Source organism: Galleria mellonella, unplaced genomic scaffold (genome assembly GCF_026898425.1).
Source record: "Galleria mellonella isolate WM207_F2 unplaced genomic scaffold, CSIRO_AGI_GalMel_v1 utg83, whole genome shotgun sequence".
Classification (NCBI taxonomy): Eukaryota; Metazoa; Arthropoda; class Insecta; order Lepidoptera; family Pyralidae; genus Galleria; species Galleria mellonella.
The window spans coordinates 573,822-587,632 of NW_026442162.1; the positions used below are offsets into that span (position 1 = coordinate 573,822).

The 13,811-nt window shown below is 31.4% G+C and overlaps 2 protein-coding genes across 2 annotated transcripts; both read left to right on the forward strand.

The window, feature by feature from the left end:
- Window positions 1-1,501: 1,501 nt before the first annotated feature.
- On the forward strand, window positions 1,502-11,151 carry LOC113517093 (meiotic recombination protein SPO11). Its single transcript, XM_026901650.3, is given in 10 exon segments — window positions 1,502-1,559; window positions 5,948-6,174; window positions 6,479-6,653; window positions 6,729-6,872; window positions 7,301-7,494; window positions 7,948-8,093; window positions 8,794-8,931; window positions 9,902-10,040; window positions 10,043-10,072; window positions 11,012-11,151. Coding segments are annotated over 9 exon segments (1,332 nt in total). The 5' UTR covers window positions 1,502-1,559; window position 5,948.
- Window positions 11,152-12,453: 1,302 nt separating this feature from the next.
- On the forward strand, window positions 12,454-13,366 carry LOC113516733 (uncharacterized). The gene has a single exon (XM_026901195.3). The coding sequence runs from the start codon at window positions 12,555-12,557 to the stop codon at window positions 13,074-13,076; it is 522 nt and encodes a 173-aa protein (XP_026756996.2). The 5' UTR covers window positions 12,454-12,554; the 3' UTR covers window positions 13,077-13,366.
- The last annotated feature ends 445 nt before the right edge of the window (window positions 13,367-13,811 follow it).

The following is a 13,811-nucleotide window of genomic DNA, read 5'->3' on the forward strand; positions in this document are numbered from 1 at the left end:
CTATATATTTATAAGTATATTCTCATATGTACAAGTATATGTTTCATATCCTATAAATATCCTAGACCTAATCCTTATCCTTTCTAAATTCGTTTGTGTTAGGTATTTTTATTACTATTATCGTTTCCCCGTTTTGCTCTTGGCAAAATACCCTAATATCGGGGTGAACGCCACAAAAAAAGAAAAAAAAAAAAAAAAAAAAAAGATAGTTATCAATGTGAATAAAAAATAATAAGTAACAAATTTATCTAAATTAAATCGTATAACATTGGAAGAAAGTCTAAAATTACTGACAGCACTGAATATTTATTTGTCTATGGATAAGGCACGTGACAATGACAGCTGGTAGATTATAATCTGTGGGTGGCTACAAACTTTCCGCAATGCACGTGAAGTTCCGATAGGTGGTGCGCGTGCAGCATTCATTTCCGATAACTTCTTAACTGATCTAGTGAAAAAAAAATAATGTCTGTCTTTTGGGTATATTTTCTAAAAGGTTTCTAGGTACGTACAATTCATCTTAAGTAGATAATTATTAATAATAGGTATTATTATTTAAATATTGTTTGTAGGGATAAGTCAAAATTGGCAATTCTCTAGTGATGCTTCTGGTATTGTGGGTGGTCTATTTTTTTTTTTTGTAATATGACCCTATCAGCTGGATGGCATGGTTAGATATCTAAAAATAATTTAAAAATTTACAATAAAATTATTGTTATATGTAAACATCAAAATTGTTTAAAAATTTTTAAGTACATATATATTTTGTATTTTGGAAAATCTGCACGAATATCTTATTATTTTTAAAAACTTTTAATTTTAGTATCAATTCCATCTTCAATATTGAAATAATATCTAAAGATCAGGCTGTATGGCTTAGTTCCTTTGCCTTTCCCATTGTGGATAAATTAATAGTACTATTACTTGAAATAATAATGATATATTTTAAGTAATAAAAGCATAACATATGAACAGAAAAAAAGTAAAAGAAGAAAAGTATAAAAATATATTACTGGCCAATTAGAAATTAATAAACATTTCCATTTACAGAGAATAATAATGTTCTTATTTTGAAATTATGGCGCGTCTATTATTTTCTATAGAAATTAAAAAATAATAGACTGCGATGTATTCTGATTAGATACTTAAATATAATTAGTGGAAGATATCTCGAATTATTTTAATTATATAATACGAAACGAGTAAGGTAAATAGTTTCACTTAGAGTAATTAGATCCAGCTTTGAGGTATGACTCCAAAAATAGGCTGTAAATCTAATACTGTAAAATACCTATTGTATGCACTTATGGAAATTTATTATTATTTTCTCTAATTGCAAAAGTTTGCGATGTAGTTCAACTAGGTAGTATTTGATAAAATTTGCAATTTTTATTGCTGTGTATTATGCCATCGATATAATATTATATAGGATCGTAAATTACTAGGATTAGTGGAAATTTCTAGATTTAATTTCTAGGTGCATGTGAACGCACCTGCTCAGCGGCGTCACCTGCCGGCAACTCCAAACACGGCTCTCTTGGAATCACAATCATTGCTCCGTAAGTATCTAGACAAACATGATTTGGCAAACAGACCACGTAATTACAACTATGATTTTTTTGTGATTGTTTGTAAAGGAGAAGGTAGTTAATGTTTCATTGGCTTATTAGTATAAGATTATCTATAGGTAATTATGAGTTGAGTAACCTCGAAGTAAAGGCGAGTAGCAGGTATCTATGTAGGAACATCGAACTGCTTTGTTGTAGTAATTTTTCTAAAGAATTGGTTTTGTAGTCATAAATGTTATTACATTGTACACACAGTTAAGTAGCTTTATTGTATTGAAAGGATTTATATTCCAAGACTGATATTTAAAGTGTTAACAATGTACTTGCTGGTATTTATAATTTGATTTAATTAGACTTTATTTAGATAATATGAGAATAACATAGTTTTAAGTTAGATTAAAAAAAATATAGATTACGATAACTGTATTGTTTGTGCGTAATATAGCTTTTATGAATAGAAAAAAAATCTATAGAATTAAGATATAAAAGGTCATCATATTGTTTATTTTTTGTTTGATATCCAACAAAGAGTAATTTTAATTGCTGGGGATGAGAATTTCACATATTAATTACCCACTAAATGAGCGACGCACTTCGTTAGAATGATTATAAACTAAAGGGTTGAACGTAGGTACTTTAGTGCTATTGTTTCTTTGCTATAAATCTTATGTACCGTAATTATAACGTTTAATATGTGACAGTTGTATTGTGCGCATGTAAATGTGCTCCTGCGCAAACGCGGCTGAAGTGGGGTGGGAACGGAATACGGTCCGACAATATTGGAACGCAACGGGACGCCACTTCACTGCCGGCACTAGATTGCTGTTATTAATTTTGTCCTATAATTATAACATTATATGTTATACATGTCTTAATTATTTTATATTAATTAAATAAAGAATTAGTTGGCTATTGGAAGTACAACGTAGTTATGTTATTAGGATATGTATAGTTTTTAGCATTCGGCTCTATTTTTCTAAGTATTCACCGGAACCGTATATGAAAATATGAACATCGAGAAAATAGTAATGTTCAAATTTAAATATATATAATATAAGAAAATTAGTAGATATATTACCTACTATAAAATAATATTTAATTCTAGAAAACAATTGACTGTCTGATATTGAGACGAGAGTAAATTGTCTGTTAAAAAACCTTGAAATCGATTCAGAACTTATGTACTAGATACTAGAACTAGTAAATAAAAATAAGATTTTTTGCATATTTATATAAATTTATAATAATGAGTTGTAATTTAATGCAAGACTATAATATTTTATTACTATGTTTAATTATGTACATCAGAATGAATAGTTTAAATATAGTGGATTTTTTGTCAAAGAAACATGATTATAATATAGGTACTTCAATACAGTATACCTCTACCTCTTCGATACTTATTATATCAATTGGAGACGTATTTCGATCACTTAGAATTGTAAGTATTGTTTTGAGCACAAAAAGTAAGTAGCCACTCTATTGTGAGAAACTGTTACCATTGTTGCCAGCCGCGAATCAACCCTATGAGGATGTGGGCACTTGTGGCGAATATGGGTAGATTTTACATTATGAAAATTGTAACTTTTTTTTCGATAATTAATGTAATTTAAATTTAGAATATAATTTTAATGAGTATAAATAAATTATGTTTGAAATTAATTATTATTAGAGTTTTTGTACAACGATGGTGGCGGTTGAGTATAGGTATAAGAATAAGTTTTCTTGACAATAGGTGGCAACCGTGACCCGTAAACGCTTGTAACATTAAAAACATTCGTTACGTTGCCAACTCTTATGGCATGTCGATTTTGAGTCGTAATACTCAGTTTTTTAACTACTATTATTCTACTATTTCAATTGGAATATGATGTGAAAGCAAGCCTTGCAAAACGGTTGTACAAAATTTTACAAAATACAAACCTGTTGGTCGTCGTACGTTGGTTGTCGGTTGTACAAAATATACATACCTGTTAAATTTTATCTAAATCATTAGAGCCCTGGTTGCGTTTACTTTACTTGATGGTTTAAATTATTTTGTAAAGCGTTAATTAATATATTAACAATATCGAGAGTTAATGTAATATTGTAACCATCAGCTTTCATGTCTTTCTTGTATTGGTATGTATAGCAAATATATACTTACCTTTAGATGTTTATATTTTTTACGTATTTATCAGCTATCATAGCGGCTGCCTTTATTTGTCCGTAGTACTTAAACATAAATCATTATAAGGACTAATATCATTACAATACTGGGACGATAACATCTCAGTATACCAAAGTCTACTCAACCATTGGATTTTAATAGTAGCCAAATTCAAGTTCAATAATAAGATATTAAAATAACGTTTGAGCAGTCAATTAGGTGGCAACGTATCGTCCATCGCGATATCCCGATGGTGGTCCATTGTGGTCCGGCACCCCGCGGCTAGCGGCGGCATCCACTCGTCGCATGCACAATGCATCCAATGTGTTTCCTATTTTTATAACTGTTTCATTAAATATCGCTTCGCTGACCATTCAAGAGTTTCGATATTGTGGGAAGTTAGTAACACCCGAATAAGAGTCTTATAGTATTTGTAGCTAATCAGCAAGATAGGCTTAGGTTTATTTTATTTAGTTTTGTCACTATTTAGTAGATAAAATATCTATAGATTACTATGAGAAAAAATAACTCACTCTGTAATAAGTGAGATTGGCTTAAAAAAGAAACGAATTTCTGCTAGGTAAATAATAGTCAATAAATAAACTATAATAATAAGTGTGTTATATCACCTCTTAAATTATACATTTATTCTTTCACGGTAAAAGTTCTGTCTTAAGTTATACAATTAAATTTTGAACAACGATGAAGAATATAAAAATTTTATGTTCCTCCATTTTTTCATAAATTATGTGGTTTCTGTAACCCTAAACGTTGGTTTGACAACCAAATAGTCTTCAAACGGTAAATCATAATAACGAAACGACCTTATCAAGATGATATCAACAAGAGCTGATGGCGATAAAAAAGAATGGCGAATAACCGAGCCCCGCAGCGGCCTCCCTACTGTGGACCCTGTGGATTATTGCTTCACACCATCGTCAAAGAGTTGGGTCGCTCTCGTCTTGCGATCGTTTCGATAGATAAGTGTGTTCTCACCTCCCCGCGGTCGCGGAGTCGCGAAAGGGTTTGCCGAATAATTGCAACAATCAATTTGAAGGAGTCATCGAGAAATTTGTATGGTATTTGTGCGGGTTGTCACCCGTCGATGCTATCGGCGCACCTCGGGGTGCCTGGACTATGGCAATGGGAAATTGTTGTAATGGTTACTTTCTCACACCTCAAGTTTAATTAACTTGCTTACTGTCGTTTACATTTTTTCAAGTGACTTTATAATAATTAATCTACATACGCCTAATATTATTATTATATTTATATTGTATTAGTATTATTATTATATATATATATATATATATATATATATATATATATTGTACTTCTAAAATCACATAAACTTATTTTATTTTATAATTTTTATTATATATATATATACATATATATATATATATATATATATATATATATATATATATATATATATATATAATTATATATATTCATAATAGTTATTTGCGATGAATTAATTTGGATGCCAACCTAATTCACATTTAACCGGATTTTATTAGAATCAGTGATAATAAATCATTAAACCTCAGTTTGTCATAAAGGTTAGTTTCAAATATACAAAATCACTGTGCAGAAGTGTTGGCAAACCAAGAAATTCCAGATCGAGCCATAAGTTACCTGGAAGTCCGTAATAAGACATAAACATCAGCTCGTTGCAATATGTCACGTGTAACAAAGCGCTGCGGTAACGGTCTGCATCATTTGTCTGCCGTAACCCCGTAATTTATGATCTCCTGCCGAAGAATGAGGACAAAAACAGGGTTGCTGTTAAATATTTGCCTTGAGACAAGAGGGAGCGATAATTCGAAGCTATTATGACGTCATTTCACGCCCTTTGTGAGGTCGTCACGTCGTGTCATCTGCTTCTCGAGACGCCTGCCCCAACTATCTCTCGATTAAATCTATTGTGTCATTTTTTTCACATCGCGCTAGTCGGATGCGCCACCGACGACGATCTTGTCCCGTTCGCTTGTTCGCTCAACTTTGCTATAAAAACACTCGAGGATCTGTCCTATTGTCTCGTGGCTCTTTTACGAGCTCCGTTTTGTGAATCTGTTATTGTTTGCGGTTGATAAACATCTCGCCACTGGGTAGGTAGGGATCATCACCACTTTTGCCGGTAGTTCATTTTAATAGAATCGCAATGGACTTGTTCATCAATTGTTGTTTTGAAGGTTGTTTAAGATATCAAATACTTTTTTTACAGAATGGATTTAATGAATAAAGAGCTATTGGTGTTGACGAAAGATATAAGATCGAAGCCAGTAGTCACATTTAGACAAGATTCAAAGTTGGCAACGGCGATTGATAAGCTTTTTTGTGGTGATCAACATGGGAATGTTAATGAATTTGTTAAAGGGCAGTTAAAGTTACCTGATAGGAAATTGGAGTTCAGTGAAGTTCAGCAACTTTTGAAGCAATCATCGAAAGAATGTTTGTATTTAATTATTATAATGATTGTATCATATAATTGAAAAGAGGTCAAATTAAGAGTACACTATTGGAACATATTCTTGATTTCATTTATATAGTTTGATATGTATGAATATGTCAAACTATATTATAATATATATTTAAATAAAATTGTTTACCATCAGTCAAAACGTATACGTGTCTGGCACTTTCGTGGTATAATAAAATTAGGTGCATAGGTATAAATGCCATAATAAGTAATAATAACCTGACTGATAGGAGTAAAGACCTTAATATTCTTAAATGATCTAAACGATATTTAAAGTTCCAGAAAAATCGTCAGATGTCTCGTTAAAAAGGAACGAAGCTAGGAAATCCCTCATAAGAAAAATAGAAGTAATTCTTAACGATGTCAACAAAAGTGCAGGTGCTGGTAAAATTCCCAAGATGGTAATAAGAAATCAGAGACTGTGGAGTAATTGTATATACGATTTAGATCGGTAAAATAATGAATTGTTAAGTATTTTATTTTTACCGTTTAATAATACATCATAACATTTCTATATTTTTTTCAGAGTAACATTAAAATCTTTTAATGATGCTAAAAAATCGACACTTATATATTCAAGTAAAGAAGACAAAACTAGATTCAATATAATTATTTTTGTCTTAACAAAAGTACACGAACTGTTATTAAAAAACCTGATTGTAACAAGAAGGTAACGTATTTGCTCCGTCATTTTCATTTTAGTATTTCGAATCTAATTTTAAATAATACAACTTTTTGCATGGTCTGAGCTTAAATTATTATTAAAATGTCTACTTTAAAATAAAGCTTCTAACGAATTTATTCAGGTGAAATTGTATGATTGCGATGAAAAAATTTTAACATAAATTCATAAGAAATATTAATGTTAATTTTGATTTCTAATAATAGAGTTTCTTTATAAATTTAACGGAATAATGATCAAAATTGATCAGGATGTGACAAGGTTAAATATGTATTAATAGTAATGTATGAGCAATTTGTGTTAAAATAGTAAATATTTTGGATGTTAACTGCGCAACTAAATATGTATTACTGATCAAAGTATCCTTCAATAAAAATACTGTTTCTTTTAATCATATTAAAATCTCAATGTTAAAGGGAGCTGTTCTATCAGAACGTGATGAGATTCCGTAACCAAACTAATTTAGATATAGCAGTTAGAGATGTATGTTGTTTATTGGAAACACCACCTTGGAGTCTTGGTATTGTTGCTACAGCTAAGGGTTTAATCGCGGGCCCCCTTACAATGTGCAATAGAGACGGAACTATAGTTGACTGTACTACTTTAGGGGGTAAGTATTGCAGTTATCCAATTGCATTTGGAAATATTTATGCAATTTAAATATCAAGGGAGCTTGCGAACAAATTAATGGAATATAAGTTTGTATATAAAATGTGTCGTAAAATTTCTACAATAACGCTAACATATTACATAAAAAAAAATTATCTTCAGACTGAAACAACAATAAGATAGTGGTATATAGCTACCACTAGGTATAGGCAAACCATTGTATGGTAAGTAAAAAGGACTGAGTGTCTCTTCCTTATGTGTATTGTACTATGTGTTCATCTCTTGTTTCATCCATTTCAAGAGAATGTATTAATTTAAATTTAATTTGATATATTGAAGAAAATTAAATAAAAAAGGAAATCCTTATTTTTATTAATATGGTAAATGTAAAAGAGAGTATATTTATTACCTTTGTTTCTTCGTTTACCTAACTATAAAATTTCTGGTTATTTAGGAACGTTAATACCTCAAGACGTAGAAGGCATTAAGGAATTTAAATCATCTGCGAAATATATTTTGGTTGTTGAAAAAGACGCAATATTTCAGAAGTTACTGGATGAAGGAGCTCTCGTTAGATTAGGCCCAGTTATTATAATTACGGTGACTATGGAATTGTTAATAGTATATAAATTGTTACTGATAATAATTTATATTTATTGTTGTTAACTTTTTATTATTAGATTGTTAAGTTGCGTCCACGCGGTTACTCTGGAAATCATCGTAATTGATTCCTGGCGAATTGATCATGACATGTCAACTGATTTGACTTCATTCTCACTTACTGGTACTCTGTACCAGCGTAAACAGTACAGGCGTATTTAATTTTGGGGTAGCTTATACCCATTTCAGATTTGTCCAGTCCAGATTGAAAACGAAGCTTTCATCTATTGGCTAAGTTCTTATGTATAAACAAATTAGCCATACATAACTACTTTTTTAAGGGGCCAGGTCCGTTCTGGAAAATAATTTTAAATACGCCAAACAGGCAGAGTTATCATTCCATTATCACGCATTAAAAATTAAGTTTTTTTTTAATAATTACTTGTAACCCTGCTTATGCTTTCGGTATACAGTGGCGAGCCATCAGTAAGAGATGATAGGTGAGAATAAAAGAAGGTAAGTTGCCTTATTGTGACAATTTCATCAAAAATTATACACGATGGTTTGCAGGGGGACTGCGTGAGTATATTGCTATCAATGGGTCGTTAGTCTCCGTTACTAGCAATATTTTTTTCCACCAAAGTAGGTGTTTATTTCTTCAAAGAAATAATTACCTTAGTACAACTATAATTTAATGCAGGGTAAAGGTTATCCAGATGTATGTACCCGCCAATTGCTGTGCCGCTTGTGTAACGAATTACATCTGAAGGCACTAGCACTGGTAGATGCTGATCCACACGGATACGAAATATTTCTTACTTATAAGTATGGATCCTTGGTAAGTAAAATAAATAATAAATAAGTAAGCAAGTAATTGCCATGTGTACTTTTGTAATACTTGTAATAAAGACATAGAATGGGCCGTCCCTTCTTTTTCTGTGGCTGTCGTAAAAGGACTATGGGAACTTAATGGTTGAGGATGGGCAGAGTTTCTCTTTAAACAACACAAAAGCTTAACTGCGGTTGTCAACCAGCCTGCCAACCGTAGCAACCACTAGCAAAACCTTCCTTATGGAGGAGGCCTATGCTCAGCAGTGACAGTCAATGGCTGATAATGATGATGATGAAGTAATTGTAAAATTTATATATTGCTTTTGTTAACATTGATGTATAGGGTATTGTAATAGAATATTTCTTAAATAAATAACATCTAGATAGCGTAAGAAACTACTACATATATATAAAACACTACGAAAAAACAGCGTAACTTTATTATAAATTGTATTAGATTCTTAATTGGTGACTTAATGCAGGAAACGCACGAACGATCACTTTACTTATTATCAATATTATACCTCTGTCCCATTCGTGTTTCAACCGTGAAACAGTTATGTTTGCATGGCTGTTTTTCGGTTTGAAGGGTGAGATATGGCGTGAATTTACTGGGTACAGAGGAATAACACCTCAGGAATGGCAACGCATGGGGGGTATCATGGACGAAATAGTATACTCTGTTATATCCATGGTACTGCTCATATCTATAGGCGACGGTTACCACATATAGATAAAAGTACTAAAGTATCTAAGATTTAAGTAATTAGTATATTTACTCTTTATCTATTTATATGCAAATGTTTTAAAATTCAAAGGTATAACTACTACTTTACTGCTTATACTAAAGTGCTAGTAAAATTATAATATTGCACTATGTTTGACGTATATTAAATTCATGCTTTTGTTAAGTAGTAGAGTATACACTGCAAATTTTTAATTATCTTTGTTTATGGCATTTTTTCACATATATTTAGGCTCAGTCTCACTTATCATCGTCCCTTGCCTGTACCTCTCTAATGTTGCTGGGGGCTTGCATCCAAGACGTGATGACTTTAGGTTCGAATGAAGCGAGGCTGAAACTCACTGACCTTGATAGAAGAAAACTTACAGCTTTAATAAAAGACCTTATTTGGAGACAAATACTGGTAAATAAAATAATAATAATAAACACCACACCGTTAGCTGTGTGGTCCCGGCATAGAGTAGTCCACCCCTTGCTTTCTCGTGGGTGTCGTAGGAGGTGACTAAAAGAGCTTAATTGTCGAGGGCTGAGCAGCAGCGTCTCTCTTTAAACATTTCCAAAGCCTAACTGCAGTTGCCAACCAACCTGCCTAATCGTAGCAACTACTGAATAAACTCCCCTTACGGGGGAGGCCTATGTTCAGCAGTGGATATATAACAGCTGATATAATGATGAAGTGCCACACAATCACGCTAAAATAATACAAAATGGATATGTATAATTAATTGAATAGTTTTTTAGTGCATAATATTAATCAGTTTACGAAGTTTTATGTGAAACGTATCGTATCATTGTGGAATAGGTTTTCTCTTTGTTCTATCTAGGGTCCCTCAAACCTAGCGCATTTTTCTCGTTACATTTGCGTTAGCACTTAGCATAGTGCGACCAACCATTGAGAGCAGAACATTTTTTTTTTGGTTGATCGCATTCATGGACCATAATTGTCCCTGTATTCGCTCCTGGTTACATCTCGTTTTATTATAAAAAAAAAAAACAATGATCCTTCAAAAGAAAAAAGTTCTTAATGCATTTGAATTTTTAGTGTGGATTTGTTATTACGTCATCTATTCTGAAAGATTTTTATTAAATCTTTTAGTATTTGGTAGGATTTACTCCCATATCAGTCTTATATTAATTTTGTGAGGATTGAAGATGTTTTTTTTTTGTGGAACAAATAACCATTGTGGAACAAATAAAATAATGTGGACAAAATTAATATTGTGAAGAAAAATCTACGTTCTGAATTCAAATACTTTAAATCTAATGTGTCTACAAAACAACTTCGTATTTAATAGACGTGTGTTTTAAGTATATTCACTGTTGTTTAATTTTTTATTTTTAGGTTCTCGTTTAAAACAAGAACTAAGTACAATGTTGTCGAGTGGCGTTAAAGCGGAAATCGAAGCGCTTGCGCCGACTGCTGCAGCGTTGTGTGATGCTTATTTACCCTCTAAAATTATTCAGGGCGACTATTTAGGGTGATCTATGAAATTTTTTTGAAACAAATAATATAAAATATTTTTTTTTTCATTGATACTAAGCATATGTAAACGTTGACACTATTACATTATACACACCTACTTAATTGTTGAAGTAAATATTTGGTATGTAAGTATAATTTCTGAAACCATATTAAAATTTGTTTGAAAGTATGTATTAACCCACTAAACAAACTAATAATAATGTGATTATTTTAAAAATAGAATATTAAAATTTCAATTTCGTTCGACTCAAAAAGGCGTTTTTAATTCAACATAGTTGTGTGCTTTCAATATTTTACGTGATATTCAAGCAAATTTTCTTGCAATCGACCAGCTTTACTTATCTTAGTTACATATTAATTTTGTAGTAGTTTTTATTTATTTGTGTTTTATTTATTAGTCACTTACCATCAGGTGAGCCGCATGCTCGTTTGCCCCCTGTGTTGTTAAAAAAATAAATAAATAAACAATATGTAGGTAATTTCTAGTAATAATTTTTAGTACCATATCATGTTAAAAATATAAAACATTGTGTAAATTGGTCAATTTCGTTCTACTAGGTATAAATTTTAGAATCTGTTTACTAAAATTTAAAGCTTTTTTATTTTTCAAACATGTATGTAGCGCTATCTAGTGGATGCTTTATGTTTCAACAAACTCTGCGGAAATCAAGCTTGAGTACCGAGGGGTGCTTAGATGCTGCTAAAAGTGTGTTATATTGACATGTTTATTGTAGATGGCGGTATGTACTAGTACCTACTTATTTCGCTATGCATAATCTACTTTGTCTAATTTTGTATTAGGTAGGTATACGTAAAAAATTACAAGTAAAATATATTGTATTGATTATGTCAGTATAGTTTGTATTTACTGAGTACTTGCGCCATCTACCTTTCTCTCTGTACTTAACCAGTATTTATACCAGGTTGTCTGTAATATATTGCTTTTAGCGATAAGGCCACCTTTTGTATATGCACATTCTGTATAAATACTCCTTGTATACATCTCTATTGTGCTCAATAAAGAGTTTATTATTATTAATATCAATATACTCATAGATCATAAGGCAGAGTGTAAATACTATTGTACTATTTTTTTTTATGCAACGTGGAATGGCAAGCTGACAGCCCACCTGATGGAAAGTGGTAACCGTCACCTATAGCAGTACCATGGACATAACAGAGTATTTTTCATAAACCATTTTCAAGCAGATATAATAACTTTTTAGTTTTATTATCATAAAAGAGACCTTTATCCATTCGATCATTTTAAAACATTAAATAAAAAAAAGTGTAAAGGTAAATTGTCAAAATGCGACAGTATTAATATATTCTTATCTACACAAAAAGAAAGAGAACTTCATGGAGCATGTAAAATATCTAAATTGTTAGTTATTTTTTGAATATGGATAATAATGATGAACAATCTAGTGAGAAAAAGTTAGTGAATAAAGCAAAATCATATAGCACACAATCACCTGCGATGAAAATAAAGAACGAATCTATTAAACGTAAATCATTTTACGTCAACGATGCGATGAAACCACTTGATTTAGCGTTGTGTAGACTTAAGAAGAGCAAATTGGTGAATGGAAACTCCAATAGTGCTCATACTAGTCGAGTTAGACGTGGAGCTGAGATGTTCATGGACGTAGATTCCAATTACAATTTTAATCAAGGTATAGACAATGCATCTTTAATTTCGATGAATTTCTCCCATTATGAGTTGATGCGTAACTTATCGCGTACTAACTGTGACTCTGACGGAGCTTACAGTGGGAGCACGTGTGACGCCTATTTGAGTGCTACTGATACGACCGTGAAGAATGAGCACTTAGAGAAATACTTCCGAAGCGCTGAGATTTGGAATAAAAATTTCAGAGACGGTGGTCCCAGTAGTGTGCATTTTAAATTACCTGAGAAATAAGTGTTTTATTGAATTTGTGGGATTTGTGATATAATATTCTAGGTAAATCGAAATAAAACTTCCCGATGAACGATTATGTAAATTTCAAAATTTTATTTATTCAAAGAAACTTTACAATAATAACAGAATAATTTCAGAATTTACAAATGAAACGTACCGATCTATACAACACTGTAACTCTTAAACGAGACGATAAGATTTATAACACTGATTAACAATAGGTAACGTAGATTTTAGATGCTTTCTAGGGCCACCAAACTGCGAGACACTGAATATAAAATTCCATTATTATAAATTAGTATAAATTAATAGTTCATAAATATTTTAATAATAAAAATATGAGACAAGTACATAAAACATCTTATTGGTAAATTTAAAATGTCAGAACAAGATTTTTAAAAGAGATAGATTTAAATAAGCGTACAGGACCTTGTTATAATAGAGCGAGTTACCACCTATTCTATTAGAACGAATCTATTCAACCTTTTCATTCAGCAATGATCCCAACACTTTTTCAAATCATCCTTTGCCTAAAGAGAGGGTTTGTTGGCTCTGACTATCAAAGTTATGCATAAGTCCTATGTTCAATAATATTGCAATTGTATATTATAATACTTTAGCCTATTTGTTGTTTGTGTTTTGAAAGTAATGGAAATAAAAGTTATATTCAGTGAAACGCTAGTTCATCAATCTAACCGCTAAGGGAGCCATCCGCAGCACTCTAAAGTTACGAAG